Source organism: Dama dama, chromosome 12 (genome assembly GCF_033118175.1).
Source record: "Dama dama isolate Ldn47 chromosome 12, ASM3311817v1, whole genome shotgun sequence".
Classification (NCBI taxonomy): domain Eukaryota; kingdom Metazoa; phylum Chordata; class Mammalia; order Artiodactyla; family Cervidae; genus Dama; species Dama dama.
The window spans coordinates 13767406-13791842 of NC_083692.1; the positions used below are offsets into that span (position 1 = coordinate 13767406).

The 24437-nt window shown below is 42.8% G+C and overlaps 1 protein-coding gene across 4 annotated transcripts in view; it reads right to left on the reverse strand.

Moving 5' to 3' along the window:
- The window catches only part of NRXN3 (neurexin 3), a 1693692-nt gene that overhangs the window by 915352 nt on the left and 753903 nt on the right, over positions 1–24437 (reverse strand). For all 4 annotated transcript variants that reach the window (XM_061156509.1, XM_061156511.1, XM_061156510.1 and 1 more), the window contains 4 exons: positions 14816–14935; positions 4022–4403; positions 2210–2400; positions 1260–1433 (listed from right to left, as the gene is read on the reverse strand). In XM_061156509.1, the coding sequence (XP_061012492.1) occupies positions 1260–1433; positions 2210–2400; positions 4022–4403; positions 14816–14935 (867 nt within the window). The remainder of the gene's footprint in view (positions 1–1259; positions 1434–2209; positions 2401–4021; positions 4404–14815; positions 14936–24437) is intronic.

Here is a 24437-nt window from a genome sequence, read left to right on the forward strand (position 1 = left end):
AAGTTGATCAGAAGCTTTTTATTAAAGGGTGCTTTTAGATGGCAAGTGAAGGGTTGAAGCTGATGAAAAACAGGAGTGATAAATGAAGCTGAACAGTTAGGAGATGAATGAACAGGTTTGATGTGGTAAATTAATGAGGGATACAAGAAAACACAATATATGGCACAAAAGACCATGTCGCTCAACTAGGCAAAAGAAAACACGGGCCCTGGTGACTGGTCGGATCATCCTCTTGGACTCTCAAGTTAGATGTGAGTCACCTTTTCAACCTATGCAAGGAGACTGGAGAAAACTGAGAATGTCTGCTGTCCCCTGCTGGTTTAAATGAGATGAATTTTATTGCAAAGAACTTATTGGACTCAAAAGACCTATAAAATTCACTTAATATCTCAAGAGACTGTGCATTACCTACAGAGATAGGCCGAGCATGGTTTGTTGTGCTGCATGGGTGGGCATGCAATGCCATTAAATGTCTCACATGAGATAAGATTTACATGAGATAAGATTTGTAAATAATAATCCTACCACTTATTGAGTACTTACTATGTATGTGCCAGGCATTCTACATTTAACTCTGACTTACATATATTACCTTCCAAGACACGTTTTATTGTCCCATCCTACAGATGAGGAGACATAGTTCAGAAAGGTTAATTTGCCATAAGCCACACAGCCAACAGGAACTACTACCTGGACCTAAAGCCAGATCTTTACAGCATCAAAGCCCATGATGTTCCACTCCACCACACTAAGAAACTGTCTAAGGATGCCTGACACCTAGTAAGTACTCAATAACTGTTACTTCCCTGCCCCCATCAAGGCATCCTGACACCATTTTCCTCCCTCCTGCTCCATCTGCATTAAATAACGCAGCCACTATCAGTGACATACATTTTATTCACGGTGACACCCATACAGAAGTCCCCGATTTGTGACTCCTCATGTACTAAGATATCAAGTAAAAGTCCCTGATACCTTTTCAGCCATGCTGGAAGCAAAGACACGAGTCAGGAGAAGCCTGACGTCAGTGCCAGGAAAGGTCCTCTATGGCAATGGGACACTGAGCAGACATGGGCCAACATGCATTCCCAGAGCCTGCGGCACATGTCTTGACAGACTCAGCCAGAGACAAGAGGACCCCGATGGTGATGCAGGGTCAGACGGGAAAGTGGATGGAAGGTAAACGGATGAAGGAGCACTGGCAGAGGCAGCAAAGAGGCTTGCAACCGGGCTGCAGCTTAAAAAGACAGAGGTGGTACCTTCACAGCCACGTTCGATCTGCCCACTGCGATGGAGGGCATCGTTGATGAGGTCCGGCAGGCGCCCGTTCAAGTCCACCGATGCCAGGCAGCCCTGGAAGCCATCCCGGGAGGCCACGAGCTTTGGCAGGTTGCTGTACATGCCTTGGGCCAGACCTGCCATGTAGAGGTCACCTGGGAAGGAAGACGGGCAGGAAAAGCAAGTGGGTGAAGGGAGCCGTGCCAACGAAAGCCAAGCCCACTCGCTGTTGCCCAGGTAATGGTAACACAGCTGGTGGAAACAGCATCCACAAAATTATTGGCAGGGCTTCTACACTGTATAAAGAAGAAACTGGACATTTCTTGAGTGTCATTCATTTTATACACATCATCTCACACACTGCAATCACCACATCCATTCCACGAGGCAGCTATTGTTTCCATTTGATGATGAAGTAAAGATTAACATTTTCAACAAAACAACCATTTACTGAGTCCTTTTTATGTGCTTGTTGCCAATAATATGTTGAGAATTTTACAGACATTATTTCATCAAAACTCCTAACAGCCCATAAATGTAGTAACAATTATTATCCTCATTTTGCAAAAAAAAAAAAAAAAGTATATAGAAGCTGAAAAAGGCTAAGAAATGTTATCAGTCACCGAGGCAGTAAATGATTTAGCTGAGATTCTAAAACCTATATGCCTTCCTCTGTATTATGACCTCTCCACATTTTGTAATTCATCACTCAACTTCCACATGCCCGAGGTTTACAGGGAATACAGAGCATTCCTAAGGAGTCATCAAAGTAAAAACTGAATAAACTGCATTCTGGTATAATGCAGTGTAGTTAAAACAAGATATACACAATGTATCAAAAATGCCCAGTGCTCCTAAATTGCAGTTTACTGCTGGGAACAGCCTTTCCACTGAAAGCTCTAAGAAGGATAAACATCTTTACGAGGTTTACCTTTCAAATCCAGATTTTTGGCACCATTGATAACTTGAGTGACCACCTTCGTGTCCACTTTCAGGCTGTGGGTGTTACTGTTGTCCCGGGTGATGACGACGTTATGCCACTGGTTGTCATTCAGGGGGCGGTCACTATTGCCTTTGATCACATTGGGGCCATTTCCGAGGTCAAACACATAGTGTATGTACCTGTGAGGGATCACAAGCACCCGAAGACTTGAGATTGCCTGGAGGAGTTTAATGCCGTTTAATGGCAACGTATACGTAACTGACACCGGGGCTTCAAACGCCCGGAGAGAGACTGGCATCATGCGAGAGAAACTAAAGCTTGAGTTAACAATAAACAATGTGTGCTAAGTCGCTTCAGCCGTGCCTGACTCTGCGACCCTAAGGACTGCAGCCCGCCAGGCTCCTCTGTCCATGGGCTTCTCCAGGCAAGACCACTGGAGTGGGTTGCCATGCTCTTCTCCAGGGGATCTTAAAGAATAGTCAGATCCTATTCCGTCAGACTGCATTTTAGTTCTATACTCATTGAATCTATTTCTTTAACACTACAACCTAGATAGCATATTAAAAAGCAGAGACATTACTTTGCCAACAAGGGTTCATCTAGTCAAGGCTATGGTTTTTCCAGTGGTCATGTATGGATGTGAGAGTTGGACTGTGAAGAAAGCTGAGCGCTGAAGAATTGATGCTTTTGAACTGTGGTGTTGGAGAAGACTCTTGAGAGTCCCTTGGACGGCAAGGAGATCCAACCAGTCCATCCTAAAGGAGATCACTCCTGGGTGTTCATTGGAAGGACTGATGCTAAAGCTGAAACTCCAATACTTTGGCCACCTGATGTGAAGACCTGACTCATTGGAAAAGACCCTGATGATGGGAGGGATTGGGGGCAGGAAGAGAAGGGGACGGCAGAAGATGAGATGGCTGGATGGCATCACCGACTCGATGGACATGAGTTTGGGTAGACTCCGGGAGTTGGTGATGGATAGGGAGGCCGGGTGTGCTGTGATTCATGGGGTCACAAAGAGTCAGACACAACTGAGCGACTGAACTGAACTGACCAAGTAAAAATCCCGAATCGCAAAGCACAGCAGCTGGAACACTGCATAACACTAGGGGGCGACATTTAAATTCACAGTCATTCAGGGATCTGTGTTTTGGGTTTTGGTCTCTTTTTTGGCTTTTGTTTTAACTACATCCCAACACTCAGTAGTAGAATATCTTGGACCAAGAACAGCTTTTTAAAATTTGCAGATATGGGATAATGGTAGTACTGAAAATATATTTCACTTCTTCCCGTGAATTTGGTGGCACAAATTCACTGCCCCACAGCCCATATCCCTGTTTTGCAAAAATAATTCCTTTTTCCCGTAGGTTTAAAGGACTACATTTCCTGGGAAGACCCAGAGGAATCGGGTGGAGAGGGAGGTGGGAGGGGGGATCGGGATGGGGAATACATGTAACTCTATGGCTGATTCATATCAATGTATGACAAAACCCACTGAAATGTTGTGAAGTGATTAGCCTCCAACTAATAAAAAAAATAAATAAAATTTTAAAAAAATAAATGAAGGACTACATTTCATAATAAAATGCTTGACAGTATTGAGTTAGTAGGGGATCTTTCAATAAACTCATGAATTTCTCTCCCTTCCAGCCTTAATCATTACACAGACATTTTTAATCAATGGGGGTGAGAGCATGTATCAGGAGTAGAAAGTAGAATGGACACTCTTTTCATGTCCATATTTTATGCAGGGCTGGTGCTAAGATGCCTAGTATAAACTAGGCACTGTCGTCCACTTACCCCTTGACTAGCTCAACGGCAATGAAGTCGTTGCCATCACCACTGTTGAAGAGAATGAAGCCGTCAGCGGAGGTGGTCTTGAACTGGAAGAAGAGGTGCATGGAGGTGTAGGCCTGGAGGGTGGCCAGGCTCAGGTAGCTGCTCTTGGTCTTGAAGGTGACGGGGTCGGCGATGATGTTCCTCAGTCCAAAGCGAGCCTTCAGCTCGCAGTAGTCGATGTCTCCGTTCTTGCACAGGTCAATGTAGAGCAGCCCGTTGAACATAAGGCTCTGCAAGTGGCCGATGAAACTGGAGGGGACCACGGAGATGTAACGTTTCTCAGTCATGATACCAGTTTCAATGTTGTGGAATTCCAAGCGGGTGTGGTCTCCCACCATCGTACCTGTGAAAAAATCACAAGATGAGATGCAAACGGGAAAAGTGACCGTGTTATGCATAGCATCCTTACGAAAGCCTGTAGGTCTAATGTATTTCTACACAAAACATTCAGTTCCAGAAAACGAAATACTCAGTATAGCGGATATCTGACTTGGCTGCAGTGGGGGAGCTGATTACTGGGCCAATCCGAGTTTTGTGCCCTGCAGCCCATGCCTTCCTGCAGCCGCACAGAAGGTGCCTCCTATAAAGGAAGATATGAGATCATGGGCAACTCAAGTTAAAGGATGAGTCTATTCATTTGCTCCATTCAGGAAAACAATGGAGTACTAATACATACTGTAAGAAGAAAAGGTTTTGTTGCCTTAACCCTTGTAAAGATAAAATAAGCCAGCCTTAGTCATTCATTACCAAATATTTCTTGGTACAATAATCCATCACCCAGTGCTTGGGGAAAAAGTTACTACTGTAGAACATATTAATTTTATCTGACTAGCAACTGTTGATTTGTCTCATAATTACATTTAATTTTCCTTTGGGAAGCTACCTTCCCCACTCCACCCTTAAACCATTGGGGCTGGATGAAGGTGACCCCCATCCCAGCTCCTGAAACAATCAAGTTACCCAATCTGAACCACTCAAGGTATTCTATCCCCCTAGACATAGAGTGTGGTCAATGGACTAACAAATTGGTCTTCTAAAGCATGCATCTCAATCACACAGTTCACTGAGCCCCACCCTTAGAGTTTATTATTCAAAACTCTGGAGTGCAGCCTGAGAATCTGCATTCCTAACAAGTTTCAAGGTGCTGCTTCTGTGATTAGTCTAGGGACTATACTTAGGAACACTGAATTAGCAGCAACCCAACTCACCCCCATGTTCTTGCTGGAACACTTAGGAAAGAGAGATTCTTTGCAAACAAGGCTCGCTGAAGGGGAGAGAAGAAACCCAGGGCTGCTGGAGGCCATGATAACTGGGGGGAGAGGGCCTCCCTGATGAGAGAGCCGACCCAGACGATACCATGAAATGGAGAGAGATGGTTTCTGCAGGGTGATGTCATTTTAAGACCTGGATCTAGTCAACCAAACCTGGGCTTTTAAAAGCTATATGGCCACAGATTGCCCTTTATGCTTAAAACATTTGAGTTGGGTGTCTTACACGTACAACTAAAGAATCTCCAGCTGATAAAATAATCTATTAGCCCTCCCATTACCTGGTTTACCCAGAAATAGTGAGTGGCTGGGGCAAGGGTAATTAGGAGGGCTTGAAATAAATACAAAGAGACAGCACATTTTAGTAACAAAATCAAGGAAAACAGCATTAATGTGGTCAAACTAGAAGGTGGCTCTCTCAACATTTATTTGGATAAATCATATTAAAATTTAACAAACCAAGTTGTAACACCCCAGAGGCAGAAGGAAGAGAAAGGGAATTCCCTCTTCCTTCTTTCTCCTGTTATGACCTTCCACTTTGAAGAAATTTCACTAGCAAGACACACTAGTATCTCTTTATTCCCTCTTTTATAGCTTTCCAGAGGAAAAAGAATGACAAAATCTGAAATATAAGGACAGTCTGCAAAGAGAAACCATATGTCCATAGCTCAGCCCCTGGCATGTGCTTTATGGGAACAAGCTGCCTTGAGAAACATCAGTTTATGTCAGTCATTCATCTGCTGCATGGCTGTTAGAGGAGCAGGTTTGCTTCAGTGGAGATTCCTACTCCAGTCCTGAATTAGCATTCTGGAGGGCAATTCTAAATCTGAAATCCAGTACATGTAAACCACATATGTCAACATCAGTGCTATCACTAATAAAAATGATAGTTCATTTCCACCAGCCTAGCATTTATTTTTCTCAATTGGTGTAGAACTCAGGTGGCAAAAATAAAAGCAGGGGAGGGGATCATATTTTCTTGGGTCCTTAAACTTCAATATCTGGGACCTTCAACCAGATCACACCTTTGGATGCTCAATATTAATTTCATCTCTTTGGGAGCATTCTCAGACCTAGCTGGAAGAATTGCTCATAAGCGCAAAAATCAAATTTACATTTTATGAACTCCTTTGTGGTGTTTTGACAACTAGTGACAAATTGTCCTCTTCATATAAGCAAAAATAAAATGATGATGTTGGTTAACTTAAATACAAAATTGTGATAGGACAAAAATCAAAATGCAACATAAACCTGCTAGCAATTGAATAACTAGAAGAAAGAATTACTGGATGAAATGCTTTAGTACTGAAAACTGGACTGGTCGTGAAAATGCAACTAGCATAATCTAAATTCACATGATCTAAAACTACGAAGTGATAAAATAAATACCCAGTGTCAATGTGGCCACAGCTGTGCATACCAGGGCTAGAGGTGGGGAGCTGGGGCTGGACGATGATGGGGAGGGGAAACCACAGCCAATCTCGATGAGGGCCCAGGAACTGAATAATGATGATGCTAGTCCTCACGCTCATTCTTAGAGTAAAAATTTAGAAAAAAAAGATTAGTGATGAGAACTAAGAAGGGATAAAGGGATGATCCGTAGTGAAGAATGGAGTTCTGAAAGGAATCTAAAGAGACAATGATGAGGTCAACTGGGAGCTTTTAGAGAAGTATAGATAAGTCATCTTCTAGAATTGAGGGGTTAGGAAATTCTGCTCTCCAAAACATGAATTTCATAAAGCAGGAAAATCATACAGTGTTGACTGAGCTAAAAGAGAGATCGAAGAAAGGTGTGCATAAGTAAGAAAGTGTTAGTTGCTCAGTCATGTCCAGCTCTTTGAGACCCCATGGACTGTAGCCCACCAGGCTTATCTGTCCATGGAATGCTCCAGGCAAGGATACTAGAGTGGGTAGCCATTCCCTTAAACAGGGGGATCTTCCTGACCCACAGATTGAACCCAAGTCTCCTGCATTGCAGGCAGATTGTTTTCCATCTGAGTCGCCAGGGAAATCCTGTAAGTAAGAAAAAGGAGGCTAACAATGAACTTAGAGGACTTAGCCCAGAGATGCAAACAGATTTAAAGTTTAGGATAACTCAGAGAGCTTCAGCTAGAAGTTGGTGGGGGTTAGGAGAGACAAGGGAGTGGAAAAGTTGACATGGGGCCAAATTAGAAAATATGGTGCTACTGCTGCTGCTAAGTCGCTTCAGTCTTGTCCGACTCTGTGTGACCCCACAGACGGCAGCCCACCAGGCTTCTCTGTCCCTGGGATTCTCCAGGCAAGAATACTGGAGTGGGTTGCCATTTCCTTCTCCAATGCATGCATGCATGCTAAGTCACTTCAGTCGTAGCCAACTCTGTACGACCCTATGGACAGCAGCCCACCAGCCTCCTCTGTCCACGGGATTCGCCAGGCAAGAGTACTGGAGTGGATCGCCATTTCCTTCTCTACTAATTAGAAAATATACTGCTATATTTAAAATGAATAACCAACAACAACCTACTATATAGCATAGGGAATTGTGCTCAATAATAGGTAACAACCTAATTGGGAAAAGAATTTGAAAAAGAATAGATATATGTGTATGGATAATTGAATCACTTTGTTATACACATGAAACTAACACAACATTGTTAATAAACTATATTCCAGTATAAAAAAAAAAGTTTTAAAAAAGTGAACTGGCTTTACCATGCACTAAAATAACTCACTTGGCCACAGATGGATATTCAAGGAAAAAAGAGCGTATGCTGCTGCACCTGGAAAAAGCATTGAGGATATTGCTTAAGCTTGAAACTTGGCCAAACTATTTGCCAAAGCAAATAAATACTCTATAAAAAAATCTGTGTATCAGTTCAGTTCAGTCGCTCAGTCATGTCTGACTCTGCAACACCATGGACTACAGCACACCAACCAGGCTTCCCTGTCCATCACCGACTCCCAGAGCTTGCCCAAACTCATGTCCATCGAGTTGGATATACCATCCAACCATCTCATCCTCTGTCGTCCTCTTCTCCTCCTGCCATCAATCTTTCCCACCATCAGGGTCTTTTCCAGTCAGTCAGTTCTTTGCATCAGGTGGCCAAAGTATTGGAGCTTCAGCATCAGTCCTTCCATCACCTAATCAATATTAATAACTGGGAAACTTTTCACTCATCTCTTTTGAAGTCTGTAAACTAAAACTCCCTCCACTTAAGGCAAGAATACGTGCATACTTCATAGCAGCTACTTTCAAATTTCAGAGGAAAGAAGAGTAACTTGGGAGGAAAAAAATAGGGAAAAATCAAGACTACTGAAGAGTCCCAATATGCCAGACACTCTGTAACCACCATCAAATGTCACAATCACAAAAAAATGCTGTAGGTAGGCATTGCTATCTTGCTTCAGAGGTGAAGATGCTTTGCTTAGCAAGGTTAAGCAACTTACCACAGGTCATACAGGTGGTAAATGGTAGACCCCTTGAACTGAACACCTGTGTATCATGCATCCCAAAGCCCATATCGTGTCTGGTACAGATACACTGTTTCTGGAGAAAACACTCGACTCATTCATTCCTAACATCATTGTCCAAGAAAAACTGTAGGTGGAATTTAACTGGTGAAATTTCCACACAGAAGTTGCTGTGATGAGTTTACACTCCTTTCCAGAGACCGAACACTGTATCATCCATCTAACTCACAAGACTCTTGACAGTCCCTTGGACTGCAAGGAGATCCAACCAGTTCATCCTAAAGGAAATCAGTCCTGAATATTCATTGGAAGGACTGATGCTGAAGCTGAAACTCCAATACTTTAGCCACCTGATGCGAAGAACTGACTCATTTGAAAAGACCCTGACGCTGGAAAAGATTGAAGGCAGGAGGAGAAGGGGACGATAAAGGATGAGATGGTTGGTTGGCATCACTGACTCAATGGACATGAGTTTGGGTAAACTCCAGGAGTTGGCAATGGACAAGGAGGCCTGGCGTGCTGTGGTCTATGGGGTCGCAAGGAGTCGGACACGACTGAACGGCTGAACTGAACTGAACTGAATGTATTCCTTACCTTTCCCAGGATAGGCATGCTTCCCTGGCTCCTGTTCACTCAGTCACTGCCATAGTTCACTGTTGGCTAGCAAGCAGTTTACAGACCAGCCCTGGAGTTTGGAGTTTGTTGAGAGCATAAATCTACTGAAAATTTCAGCCAAGTTCAAGCTGTAACTTTCCACAAGTGGATGAACATGTACACTCTGAGGCTTGACTGCCTGGGTTACATAACTTGCCTGTGGCTCAGTTTCCCTGTGAAATCAGCATGAAGTTATCAGGATGAAACGTATCAGTACGTATAAAGGACAGAACACGGTCCATTAGCTATGAACTAATTACGCAGCTTTCATTTTTTCCTTTTCTCTGACGTCTGCTAAGAATTTCCTGGTGACTTCACTTAATTGCTTTCTCTCTTTCACCAGCACACAAGCTCTTTGTAAGTGGGGACCACTCCTTGCCTCTTCCGTGTGCCCCACACTGGCGGAGGGGCTGGAGCGCAGCAAGCATCCCTCACATCCAGGGAAGGAGGCTGCACGTGAGACGTCTGCTTTGGAGTCAGCCTTAAGAGTTGGCCAACACTGAGAGCAAAGAAATAACAGGAGAGGATTGACCACCCACACCTCCCAGATTGGGGGAGAGAAGTCAAGAAAACAAAGGCTTATAAAGCTTAGCACAGAATGCACATTTTGCCCACAATCCTCCAGCTCTACCACTCTCACACCCTTTTCTCCATGATATATCAATATTTTTCAAGAGTATATGCTGTGAAATGCTTTCAGTTCAGTTCAGTTGCTCAGTCATGTCTGACTCTTCTTGACCCCATGGACTGCAGCATGCCAAGCTTCCCTGTCCATCACCAACTCCGGGAGTTCACCCAAACTCATGTCCACTGAGTTGGTGATGCCAACCAACCATCTCATCCTCTGTCGTCCCCTTCTCCTCCTGCCCTCAATCTTTCCCAGCATCAGGGTCTTTTCCAATGAGTCAGTTCTTCGCATCAGGTGGTCAAAGTATTGGAGTTCCAGCTTCAGCATCAGTCCTTCCAATGAATATTCAGGACTGATCTCCTTTAGGATGGACTGGTTGGATCTCCTTGCAGTCCAAGGGACTCTCAAGAGTCTTCTCCAACGCCACAGTTCAAAAACATCAGTTCTTCAGTGCTCAGCTTTCTTTGTCCAACTCTCACATCCATACATGACTACTAGAAAAACCATAGCCTTGACTAGACAGACCTTTGTTGGCAAAGTAATGTCTCTGCTTTTTAATATGCTGTCCAGGTTGGTCATACTTTTCTTCCAAGGAGTAAGCATCTTTTAATTTCATGCCTGCAGTCACAATCTGCAGTGATTTTGGAGCCCCCAAAAATAAAGTCTGTCACTGTTTCCACTGTTTCCCCATCTATTTGCCATGAAGTGATGGGACCAGATGCCATGATCTTAGTTTTCTGAATATTGAGTTTTAAGCCACCTTTTTCACTCTCCTCTTTCACTTTCATCAAGAAGCTCTAGTTCTTCTTTGCTTTCTTGCACTCATCTCACAAGCTAGTAAAGTAAAATGCTTTAGGAATTTTAAAAAAGTTCTGGTGCCGAATAAATTGGGCAGACACTGCATATGCAATTTTTGATGATGAGCAAGGGATATTAGCATATTAAAGGCTCCTCACAGGTCTTTCAGTAAAGAATTCTACTGCATTTTGTTTAACCTGTTGTATGCAAATTGATCTCAACATTCCTTTTTTTTATTAACATGATAAGTTTTTCCTGGAAAATGATGCTTTACAGCTTGGTGTGGTATATATATATGTATATATATATATACAGGGTGAGGGAAGGAAAGGAAAAAGGTAACGTGGACCAGAGGAATACAATTTAAAAAGAAAAGAAAAGGTGAAATTCTATACCAGAAAGAAGCTCCAGGAGAAGTGGGCAGTTCCTGTAGCTTTGGGTCCCCATGCTGAGGAGCATAACTCAAGTGATGTAGCCTAGCCTGTTAATTTGTTCTTTTTTAAAGATATATTTTTTTTTTATTTACTTTTACTTGGCCGTGCTAGATCTTAGTTGTGGCCTGTGGGATCTAGTTCCCTGACCAGGGATCGAACCCAGGCCCTCAGCATCGGGAGCACAGAATCTCAGCGGCTGGACCACCAGGGAAGTCCCTAATTTCTTCTTAATAATAGAAATCCAGCTCAGCCAATCAATCAACCAATCTTGATTAACTGTCAACTGAACTTAGTATTTTTCCAGGAACAAATTATATTACAATAAATGAAAACCACCAGGCTGAGGACTATTTCTTTCCTTGCTTCTGATTTCTTATGAGTCTGACCTATTCTTTGCATCCATTTGTACAAACTAGCTGAAAATCTGACATCCTGGGGGACCTTAAGCAGCATGAAAGGCATTACTAAATAAGTCAGTAAGACACTATTTAATAACCTGAGGACTGTGTGGTATTTTAGTTTCATTGCCTGATTTTATGACTTCTGTGAGCTAAAATTAAAATTCCCAAACCCCTTATCACTGTAAGAAGCAACCCAAGACTGCAGCTCATAAGCAAAATAGCTCTTTTCTTTTCCCAAATTTCTTTATCTGCATGGTTCCTTTTTTTCCATCAGCAGCAAAGTAGGGGGTATTGTGGGGTTCATTAATTTCTAATATCAAATTACTAGATGACTTGGGCATGCATTGTTTAATCCTGCAGTTTAATTACTAGTGGTTAAGAGAAAGCACACTTTATAACTACCTTTTTTCTAAAATTTCTATAAAAGAATACTGACTGAGGGAGGCAATATACATTACTGTATCCTCAGTCCTGCAGTTCTTAGATTTCAGGGCATATAATTTCCCTATGGAAATAAATGGAACGCACTGTCTGCAGAGAGAGGGGTGAGGTCGCCATCCAGTGGCTGTTTATTTCAAAACACGCTGCAAAGAGGACTGTTGGCTTTACTGGGCTGAACCCAGAGAAGTCAGCAAGGGACATGGGGTGTATCACAGCTGCCTTTGAGGGCTCCTCTCTGCACTCCCTTATGGGGAGTTGTTGAATAATTAACTCAGGTTGGCTGTGGGTCCTAAAGCTTACAATCATTTTTACATCTCTTTGCTATATTCACTACATAAAGCTCAGTTACCCTTCAGGCATGCAGAAGAGTAACTTCACTCCCCACTACTAAGTTATGTCTCTGCACAACTGGAGGGTAAAGGCTTATTGTTGCAGTTCTGTTTGTCTTCTCTGAGGGAAGGAAGGAGGTGGGTACTACTGTCTACCTTCTGAAAGGTATTCCTCACCTCACCCCAATCCATTCCACTATCTTGTACCTATGGTGTAAGACAAATCATTTCATTAGGATAAACTGTGAAGTCTAGCAAGCAGTTTGATTGGGTCAAATCACACAGACATGAATTTAGAGTTTACTCTTATACCTGCCTCTAAATTCATGCTCCCCTTACGTAAAATGACAACCAGAACAGTCGACTTGCAAGGCAATGGTGTACTTTAGAAGATTAAAGGAGCTGATATGTGTAGAACAGCTAAGCCAGCATCTAATGCCAGCTGGGCACTAGATATATGTGGATCTTCTGCCTGTATCCAGGTTCTCATTCCTGACTTACACACACACACGCTTCTACCTGCAGACACACATGTACATGGCTCACTGCAAGGCCCAACTCCATAAGCACAGACTCTCAGGCTCATAATTGTAAAACTAAATTACAGAACCAAACATCGCAGAGACTTAATGCTGCACACAGCCTTAGCAATAATAGAATTTCAAGTTTAGAAGTTTGAAGTTTTAACAGAATTTCAACATGAGGAAATGAGGAAAGGGAGGTTTAGCATTATTTCTATCCTAAAGGTATAAGGCATTTTAGTGACAGTGACTATGAAACCAAAGGATCCTGACTCGAATTTGACTGTTATATTCATAGAAGACACTGTAGATATGGCTTAGGCCCCTGACTTCATCTCGCAGGCCCAGAAATGGTAAGTGACTTTCACAAAATCCTGCAGAGAATCAGCATCAGGGCCCAGGTCTCCTGACACCAACAGCACTCCACATAACACCCCATCCTCCCTGACATTTTCCTTTCCCACATGGACAAGAAGTCTGCATAAGAGATATGCACTGCTCTGGAATATTGGAGAGTATAAATTTTAAAATGCATCATGTAAGATGCATTAAAGATGCCTTCTCTCTTCTGCCCTGCTGCTGCTGCTGCTAAGTCACTTCAGTCGTGTCTGACTCTGTGCGACCCCATAGACAGCAGCCCACCAGACTCCCCCATCCCTGGGATTCTCCAGGCAAGAACACTGGAGTGGGTTGCCATTTCCTTCTCCAGTGCAGGAAAGTGAAAAGTGAAAGTGAAGTCGCTCAGTCGTATCCGACTCTTCGCAACCCCATGGACTGCAGCCTACCAGGCTCCTCCGTCCATGGGAATTTCCAGGCAAGAGTACTGGAGTGGGGTGCCATTGCCTTCTCCGTTCTCCTGCCCTAGATCTTACTAAATGATCCATCAAATTCTGCCCAAAGATCTACCTTCATAAACCACTCCAGGTTTCTCCAGCTCAAGTTGATATTTTTCTCTCCAGATTGAAAATTATAATCTTACCCACCCAAATTAGAATCTCATTATATATTCCCTGTCTTATTTTCAAATTCCCAAGTCTTATCTAATACACAAAATTGATTCATTGTTGAAGGAAACAGGTAATCGTGTGGGCTTCCTTTTTAACTTCTACAATCCCTAGCATATTCCTGACATATGCCAGGCTATCAAGAAATGCTTACTGCTTGAGTGAGGCTCTGAATGTTCATTTATGTATGTAAAGATTCATTCACTTATTCCTTGTCCTCCTAGAATGTAAATTCCACCAGACCCAGGACTTGCCTAATTGCCCACCACCACATTCCCAGCACCGTCTAAAGCAGGATTTGGGACACAGTAGGCAGTCAATTAATAATGACTAAATAAATTATTAAATAAATGAGTAATTATTCAGCACCTTCTAAGTGTCATGTACTGCTTTTGATACTTACTTGTACCTATAAAGTTTTGAATTTCTAGTTTACCCATCTCCCTCTACTAGAGAGTGACTCATTCAGAAGGGAAGGAACTAGCACTTGGGATGACTGAGAAGTGGGTTTTGAGTAACTGAATAATAGAAGGATCTCTAGAACTCTACATCCGTTCTCCAGACACACACTCTATGCCTAAGGAGAGAGCCTCATCAATACGTAACCACAGTAGTGGAGGAGTTCTGCAATACAGATCAATGAAAAGGGATTCTGAAAATATAGAGGCAGATCTTCTTAGTCTTACCTGAGCTTGTCAACACAGAACAAGACATGTGACTTCTGTTTAGCAAAATACAAGGTTTGCAAGACAAAAAGCCCTTTGCTCACTGAATGACCAAGAGGAGTCTGAGAGCAGAGAGAGACAAAGTTCGCAGAGCTTACTCACCCTCAGCTACATCATCGTCCACGGTTAACTTAAGGCTTTTTCCTCTCCGCACCACCCGGACGGTGTGCCACTCATTGTCGTTGAGCTTCTGCCCCGCATACAGGGTCTCTGGTCCTTTGCCTAAGGGCAGTGGTAAGTGCCAAAGTTAGGGCCAATCTTAAAAGCAGTGTTCATGGCATCAGAGTTGTCAAAGCCACACTGGTGCATATGGTCCCAGCAATGCTCAAGCAGTCATCCCCCTCCAGAGCCCATCTGAGTCTCAGGGACACTCTGCTGAAGTCCCCGATGCAAAATCTCAACTGAATCATAATGGGCAATAACAAAGAAATATCCTCTTTTATCTGTAGGTGCAAGGCATTTTAAATGGCAATGGCAATATTTACAGGAAATAGTAGTCAGCTGTCATTCTGCTTCCCAAAGTCTTAGACTTCAGGTAAATTTCTCGAAGAAATAGGAAATTCATTATACATTCTTTTAGAACCATTTGATCACTCAGGCATAATACACCAGTCTGGCTTTCAGAGAGTATCCACCAATTGGACGAGAAAAGAGTTCTGCAGTCTATGTTTTTAATTTGACATTTCCATTAACCCATTGTCTTACCAGAATTCAGTGACTATATGAATCAAACAGTAATCATTACAATAATAATAATGTCAAGGTCTAAACTCCATTATAAACAATGCTCCTGAAGGGAATACAATGGGCCTCAGATTTATTCACTGTTCATCATCTTCCAAAAAGATACAAAGACCTAAAAAATGAAATAATGCAAAATTCCAAAATGGAATCTGTTTAGGTCAAAAGAATATTCTAAAATGTGCCACTAAATAAGGTAACAAACCAAACTGTCCCAGAAGATTCATAATCAAGATGCTCAAGATGATGTTCAAGTGAGTCCTTGGAAGAACCGGGTGTTACAATGAATGTTGGTATTTAGGGGCAGACGTTGGCAAGACAAACACTGAGGCATCAAAACACTTCAGTTAGGGATGAAGGGTAGAGGAATATCATGTTTCATTCACTATGGAATTGAGATGTAAGTTGAGAAGACAAAGAAGATTGTGTAGAACCAGAATTCTTAGAAAAAGTTTGCTCTCTCTACAGACATAGCTGAGCCCTTGCAGAAAGATGCTGCTTCAATCTTCCTACATTAGTCAGTCAGTACATGGAAAGTCTTATTTCTGGAATAACTTGCAAAAAAATTAGGAGATGAAACATCTAACTGGGCAATACACGGATTGGCATCTACAGATGTTAGGCATCTGTAATATTTCAGAAGACCACACACTCAGCTCCAGCATATAGGAGCACAGGTCCAAGCACACAGTAGGCGCTTTAATGAGTGCTTGTTGAATAACTGATGTCTACTTAGATCTTTATTTCTTTGGAAACGATCAAAATAAGGTCAGCATACTCTTATCTAAGTAATTTTGAAACTTATTATATAACTTTCACTAGCCAGTCTTCCCACTCCTCTACCTCCAAGACTGAAGATACTCTATGCTGTCTAGGGGAGAAAAGAAAACAGAATATCACTTGAGTAGAGATCTTTTAGGCTGGGTAATTTTAAATTAGATCCTTTAATGTTGAGTAATTAACATTTCTATTAAGCTCTGGTTATTAAGAGTTATGATAGTAGTTTCAGTGTGGTGAAATTTCCTTCTTGAAACTCAAACAGGCTCTCAAAGTGGACCTTTTTAATCCCAAGGTCTTCAGCAGGTAATTTGTGTTTAATATTTTTCAGAATGTACCTATACTCCAAGGGCAATCCATATTTATAAAAATTCTGAGAATTCGGTGAAGAAACTTAGAATGGACCACATATACCCAGAATTCAATAACGATGCCATGAGACCAGTGAATCTTGAGAAAAAAAAAGTAATTCTATAACAAACAATTTAATACTCAGTCTTAGCCTCCGTTAAGTATGCCTGTCTTTGATATTATCTAAAATGCATACACTTAACAGGTTTTTTCCTCCATTTCAGCTGGTTATGTAGCACTGTTCATGATCTCATTAAGTTCAGGTCTAGGAGTGATATGTGTCCGCTTTACAACAGCAAACTCTGTGGGCCTTGAGGAAAGGGACCCACACATCACATGGGGACTTTTGAAGAAAGAACAGATGTTCTCAGAAGAAACAAATCTGCCTTTGTTTTTTTTTATGTTTTTATCCTCTTTGTTCTACATGCAAATGCTTCAATAGGAGAGAATAAAGTAAAGAAAGATGTGGAAAATATTGGCTACGGAGGCAAAACTGCTACAAATACAGGCTATTTAAAGAGCTCTGACAGGTGGCATCTGATCTTTAGACAATTTCTGCACATCACTCAATTTTTAGGATTGGGACAAGATAAAAGGGACAAACGCTAACACAAACATCGTCAGTTTAGGACATGGCTACATTAGTGCCATGTCAGCCACAAAGACGTAAAACCTTTGCCTCAGCCCAACACATCTTAAATGCCACTGATACTTTAAAGTTAAGTACTTCTGGAATCCTTGAAATACTGACTATGGCTAAATTCAAACTCTGACTCTAAAACTTTAGGATATGATGGACTATGATTAAAAATGTGAAAAAAGAAGTGTGATTATACTTGATACAGTTTGATTTTACTTGATACCTCCAACCCCCCTAACACTCACTGCTCTAAGAGTAGGGGGAAAAAATTCACACTCATTTCCTTAAAATGGCAGAGAAACAAGTATTGCTTGATATTTATTTTTCAAGCAATAAATAGAGAAATCTCAGTGGGCTTCTGGAAAACGCTTGGCCTTCAAAAGTGAAGAGTCAATGGCATTTATCTTTAATCAAGCCAAAAGGCCAATCTGTCCTACTAGAAGGAAAGTGAGGTTTAAACTCAGCTGGAAATGTTCACAAATAGAGGGGAAGAACACACCTAATCGGTAGCCTAAGCATAAAAATGGGTAGATAAGTGATGCAAGAAGCAGACACCAGCTGAAAGTCGAAACAGACCAAGGGACAGGAATAAGAGGAGTTAGTCTGGGACAACTTCTCTGGCAGGTTCAAGCACAAAGTGTCAGTAAAACAATGAATGGAAAGAGCTCTTTACTGTTAAGTAAAGGATGGTACAGATAAGGAAGAAATCATTTTTAAGCTGAGATTTAAAATGGAACTGGTGAGAACTTAAATATATATATATATATATATATGTATATATAATCAAAACAATTGATTTTCCAGCACTGTCCTTTTCTTCTTGGCAACATGGAGAAGTATGATCTGCAACTGGGTACATATTAGATGCGTGTCTCCTTTTTTTTATAGTTTAAGTAATAAATATTGATCACAAAGCAACCTTTTGATCCTTTAGACTGCTGAGATCATTAACGTTTGATCTAAATACAGGAAACTAACAAGCTGTCTGACACCCCTTAGCTGAATTTTCCAGGTAATGACACCCATGACTGCAGTAAAGATGCAAATCTGAAGCTGGAGATGGTGGGGCTGTAGCAATCCGCAGAAGTGGAGCATTGAATCCGTCCGTTATTAGAGAACAGAGAGCTTCCCGTGAATCCTCTGAGTAGAACCACACCCAATGCCCATTCAGTACAAACTCACTGCAAACTCGGCTAGCATCCTCTCTTGTGGTTGGATGTAGTTAAGGCTGGTCTCACAGAAGATTCTCCGATGAGCAGGGGACAGAAAATGAAAATTGTGGATGAAGGACACAAACTAGGCTGTTTTCTTGACCTATCCTACATTAACCTCAAGGAGGCCAGAGCTAAGAATAAAATCAGGATGAAAACTAGGAGAAAAGTACCCTCTGGGAAAGAAATCATTGCTGATGGCTTGAAAGAAGATGACACTCAGATATTAGCAGAATGTTCCTTCTTTGGGAAGATAGGAATGGAAGTGTGTGGGGAAAACCTACCTGTGAGCATTACTAAAGGCACACTTCTTCACAAAGTGGACTGTGGATTTTAATCACTTTGAATCTATTTAGTTGTGTGTTGTTTTCTCTTTTTAACAGACCATTCACATTACATGAATTTGTTATTCCCCCCAGGAGCAATATAACCAGAAAAACTACAAATTTTTCAAATATTTTGCATTTCAATAATTTGTCAATATATTTCTAAGACCTGTCCAAACCAACTAAACCAGATGGTTTTGCTCATATGCAGGGAGTAGGCATTCCTTCCATGTTCCACAAAGTGCTATTTTTGAAAGTGGGTGGGTAGCATTTAGGAACTTTTTGTGGGGGTAGGAGGGCAGGGACTAGCGGGGACTAAGACCTGCACCGTGATCACTGAACATCTTGCTCTTTGTGCAGAAAGGGAAAAGGAACAACAACCTGATTTCTCTTGGAACTTGCTTCACATGAATCAGGACTCTTACAATGAATAAAAAAACATGAAATTCACTCCTTTAGAAAGGTATAGTGAAATGCATGTGACTATACATCTAAATGATATGACAAGTACACATAATGGACTTTATTAGGTTTAAATAACACCAAAAAATAGTTAAAGACCAAAAACTTACCTTATTTCCACTGGCTCCTTAGGTTGGGCTAGCTGAACTATGACACACACTTTCCTTAGCCTGTAGCACCATATATTTTTATGAATCTTCCTCTCCAGAGAGGAGAGATTCAGCAAGTAAAAGCAGGGGTGAGGAAGAAAAGGAAGGAACTAAAGAATAAGGAGGGTGACAGGGAAGTAGCAAACACAAGTATTTTATTCATTCCCCCCCAAATTTCAGGTTCTGCTTGTTTTCTTTGAGCCAACAACCCAACAGAGTGTGAGAGGTGTTTCGTTTTGACAATTGTTTTTTTATCAAAAGAATTCATTTTGGGGTGGGGGGGGAGCTTAAATCATATTTACTTATAGAGCCAGTTTGGTGAACCATTTCAAAAAGATTATGTCATCCTCCCCAGAATCCTCAGGACTCGGGAAGAGGTGCCATACTTCCTGCAAGAGATGGGCAAAGCAAAGGAGGCCTTCTGGAGGCCCGGCATTAGGAGGTCTTCCCGTGAGTATGCGAGAGAGCCAAGCCCCCGAGTCATCCAGCTTGAGCCCACGGTCCCTCCTGGGGGCCGGACTCTAGTCAAAACCCACTGAAGACACCACTGCTATTTATGGGGCTTGAATAGTTCCAGGGACAGTGTTGCCTGGCAGGCTACAGTCCTTGGGATCACAAAGAGGCAGGCATGACTGAACACACGTGTGCACGTGTGTGCACATCCACACCCATGCGCGCACACACACACACACACCCCGTCAGACCCGCCACATGCAGCGTGTCCATCTCGGGGCTGCCATTCCTTTCCTGCGGCTCACCGTCTACTCTGCTTTTCCGTGCTCACAGCGTCCTGAGAGTGACCCCAGCCACACATCAGAGAGTCTATCCGCATATTTAACAAATGGCCATGGGTTTTCCAGGTGGCACTAGTGGTAAAGAACCAGCCTGACAATGCAGGTGGATGTAAGAGACAGGGGTTCGATCCCTGGGCGGGGAAGATCCCCTGGAGGAGGGCACGGAAACCCGCTCCAGTGTTCTTGCCTGGAGAATCCCAAGGACAGAGGAGCCTGGGGGACTACAGTCCACAGCGTCACACAGAGGTGGACATGACTGAAACAACTTAGCAGGTATGTGATGGAGCATCAGCTTGGCACAGGCACCATCCCAGGTGTGGAGGATGTGGAAAGGAACAAGACAGACCAGGTCCTCCCCCTTTACAGAGCTCACAGGTGACTTTGGGGTGGGCGATGATGAAGGATAAAACTAAAGTGAAAGAACATGAGACATTCAGACAGGGTTGAGTTCTATGAAGGAAGCAGAACAGGATAATACAATGAGAAGTAACCGAGGTGAGGAGTGGGAATAGAGGATTGGCTACAGCGCAGAATGTTCCAGAAAGGCTTCTCGGAGGTGACGTCGCTATTCAGGCCTTGTACCAGGTTGGATGGAGAGCTGTTAAGCGAGACGGTGCATTGGAGAAGGAGCCAAGCATGCAAACACATGAGGGAATGGGGACAGCCAGAGCAGAAGCCAAAAACAAGGCTGGCGTGTTGGAGGAACAGGAAAAAGCTCATGATGTCTGAAGCTTGTGCCCAAGGGCGAGTGTGTAGCAGGAGAGAAGGCTTCAGTATAGACAGAATCCAGATCACAATCTCTAGAACCTAAAAGTTCTAGAAAGTGTTAGTCGCTCAGCTGTGTCCAACTCTTTTAAACCCCATGGACTGCAGCCCGCCAGGCTCTTCTATTCAAGGGATTCTCTAGGCAAGAGTACTGGAGTGGGTAACCGTTTCCTTCTCCAGGGGATCTTCCCAATCCAGGGATGAAATTCAGGTCTCCTGCGTTACAGGCAGATTCTTTACCATCTGAGTCACTAGGAAAGCCTCTCTAGAATCTGAAATCTGCTCTAAATGTTGCTTTAAATCCTCTCCTTCCCTTGGGAAGTTTTCAACAAGGGAACGAGACTGAATTTAAGTTTTAAAACTCACTGCAGATGCTATGAATGCACTGGCCCAGAAGAGATCAACAGTGAGACAAGGACAGGTACTGAAGAGCTTTGCCTTTAAGGCAAAAAAATGAAAATGACTTGGACCAGGGAGGTACCAGTAGAAACAGAAGTGGTGAGGTTTGGGATATCCTTTAGAAGTGGGGTCAACAGTCCTTGGAGATTGGTTTGGGAGGTGAACTGGAAGTAGGAGCAAGAAAGAGAAGAATCAGGGATGACTCCCAGATTTGGTCTGAGAACCTGGGGGATGGAGGTACCCTCGCCTGAGCAGAGCAAGACTCCAGAAAAAGTTAAGCCACGACTGATCCTATTAGCCAAGGGAGCTTACCTCTGCTATTTGTGCCTTCTCTCCCTAACATCAGCCACACTTGGTACCATCTCCTGGCAGCCTCCTGGGGATGAGAAGTGTGGCTCAGAGTTCACTGCTTGCGTGACTGTCTTAGTACAGGGCTAATTTTCACCTTGAGCCACCACTGCTGCTAATGACGCAAAGTGGCTGAGTTTCTGTTGGCTTGCTTTCTAGTCTGTCTCTTTCTCTCTCCCTCCTCTTTCTCCCTTCCTTCCTTTCTTTCCCTCCCTTCTTCCTTTCTTCCCCCTTCCCTGTCCCCCTGCCTCTCTCCCTCCCTTCCTTTCTTTTTAATTCTTTCCCCAGCATGGTTTGAGTTACACGCTCCGGCCCACCATTAGGAATGGAACAATGACAAAGCTTAGACACCGGCAACTCATTCAACAGGATCTTTATACATTGTGATCACAGCGTAAAATGAACACGTTCACCCTGTCCAAGAGAACAGAGCAGGACAGTTTTGAAAAGGAATGAATCCAGGGCAGATAAAGGAACAAAGGACTCCACAAAAGATGAGAAAAAAAATCTCGCCCACAATTTCCTGGCAAATCTCTCCTACAAGTCATAAATTTACAGCCCTGCTTAGGAGGGGTGAGCGGAGGACAGTCTGAGGATTTCTCGTGATAATCTCTCTCCATGAAGCCACTTTTCAAGTGATGAGGGAAATCTGCGCAGTGATAGGCAGAACGATATTTTTGCAGATACTGATTCCACTCTTGTTTTCTAAAAAAGAACTTTCTAAAATACACTAGTACTTTTCCAACCACTGTCAGGATATAATTAATACAAATTAATCTTTCTTTGATTATTTAAAATGCAATTCCAGGACTTCCCTGGTGGTCCAGGGGTTAAGACTCTGCCTTCCAGTGTGAGGGAGGCAGGTTTGATCCCTGGTCCGGGAGCACCCCTGGCATCCCATACGCCTCAGAGCCCCAAATCCAAACATAAAACAGGAGTGATATTGTAACACATTCAATAAAGGCTTTAAACAAATGTTATGCTTTAGGATCTCGGTATGTGATCTTGCTGTTTCACACTGAAGACAGATTTGGAAGCTGACAGAGACTCAGCTAAAGAGACTTTAATCAGGATACACACTAGAGCCTGCTCTCCTAACATCCTCCTAATACATTTCCAACTCATGTTTCCTTGTAAAGTGACCCTTTTATGTTAAAAAACAGAATTTTAAACTGTCCAATTATGAACTGAAAGGTCTCGTTCATTACTCATAAGTAATACTGTGCTCAAAACAGGGATTAAGAAAGCCATAAGACATTTCCACTAGTCTTCGCTCATATACACTCATAACTGGTCTATCTCCATCCATCACTCCTCAGCCTCCTCCGACCATTCCAGTTGGAAGTGTTCACCTCTTCATCAATTCATCAGTACTTTTATACTGTAAATCATCATTTTCTTCTTTGCATTACAGTTTTTTTTTTTTGTTGTTAAATTCTCAGTGCCTCCACTTTTATGACCTTTAAGAAAGAAAATGCCACCTTGGTGATCCCTAGCAATGAGGCAAAGTATCTGACACCAAGAAGGTACTCAACGTACTAGGAAAAAAAACTCAAAAAAAACTCAAGCAGCAAGTGAATAAACAGAATTATAAAAAATTAGTAGATAGGCTGAGGCAAGGAGAAGAAATGGTAGGGGAGGTGAAGAGAGTTACAAGCAGTATTTTAGCAACAGAATGAATGGGACCAATCCAGGAAGATGGTCAGTAAAGTAATAAATACATATAATTGAATGAAGAAGTGAATACATAGAAGCAAAAGAACAAATAAATGACAGAGTAAATTTATTGAAGATGGAGGAAGAAAAGGAAGGAGCGCAGACATACCTGAACGTTGCCTTTTTTAGCTGAGTGAATGAGACACATTTGAAGCTAAAAGACACCAGGCAACAGATGTAAATCAAACACTACCTATGTATGCATACAGGCACGTAAAAATAATACAAAATATACATATATTTTTTCCCAGCCTAAAGAAAATGCATCCTTCTGGGAAATCCAAATGGGAACGAAGGAGGTACAAAGTACATCGCACACATGATATTATTTAGGTTCGGATTATGAGTCTGGTCCAGTTTACCCAAGTCTACAAACAAGAGGCAGAGCATCGCAAGGTCAAGGTCACACAGCTACGGGACTCAGCCCCCAGTCAGTCCGCCTGCAAACTCTCTCCGCTGCTCGAGGCTCCACCAGGGTCATGGCCCCTAGACTGTCCCAGGCCAGGCGTCTGAGGAGGAGTGAGTCCAGGTGAGTCCAGGTAAAGAACACGGAGGAAATGGGGAACGCTGCTTAATTCGAAACAGAAAATCTAATCTGAGGGGGTTAATGAAGAGTAGCACCTGATTTCACTTCGATTTTTCAATTTCCAAGACTAGGATCTAGTCCTAGCACTTGCTCCTGCTGCTGCTAAGTCGCTTCAGCCGTGTCCGACTCTGTGCGACCCCATGGACCGCAGCCCACCAGGCTCCTCCGTCCCTGGGATTCTCCAGGCAAGAACACTGGAGTGGGTCACCATTTCCTTCTCCAAGTCCCAGCACTTAGGACCTATTAACAAAGCCCAAAGAAGGTAAAAGCTAATCTTGGAAATGTACGTGAAGGGTAAACACGCCACCACAGGCTGGCGTACCAGCAGGTGACACTTTCAAGGCCCCACATCACGTCCGCTCAGCCAAACTCAGATTTCAGCCACGGGGGCGGCGGGCAGTTACTGTGGCACACCGCCTCCCACGCAGTCTGACCGTTACCGCCTCGAGCACGGCCAGC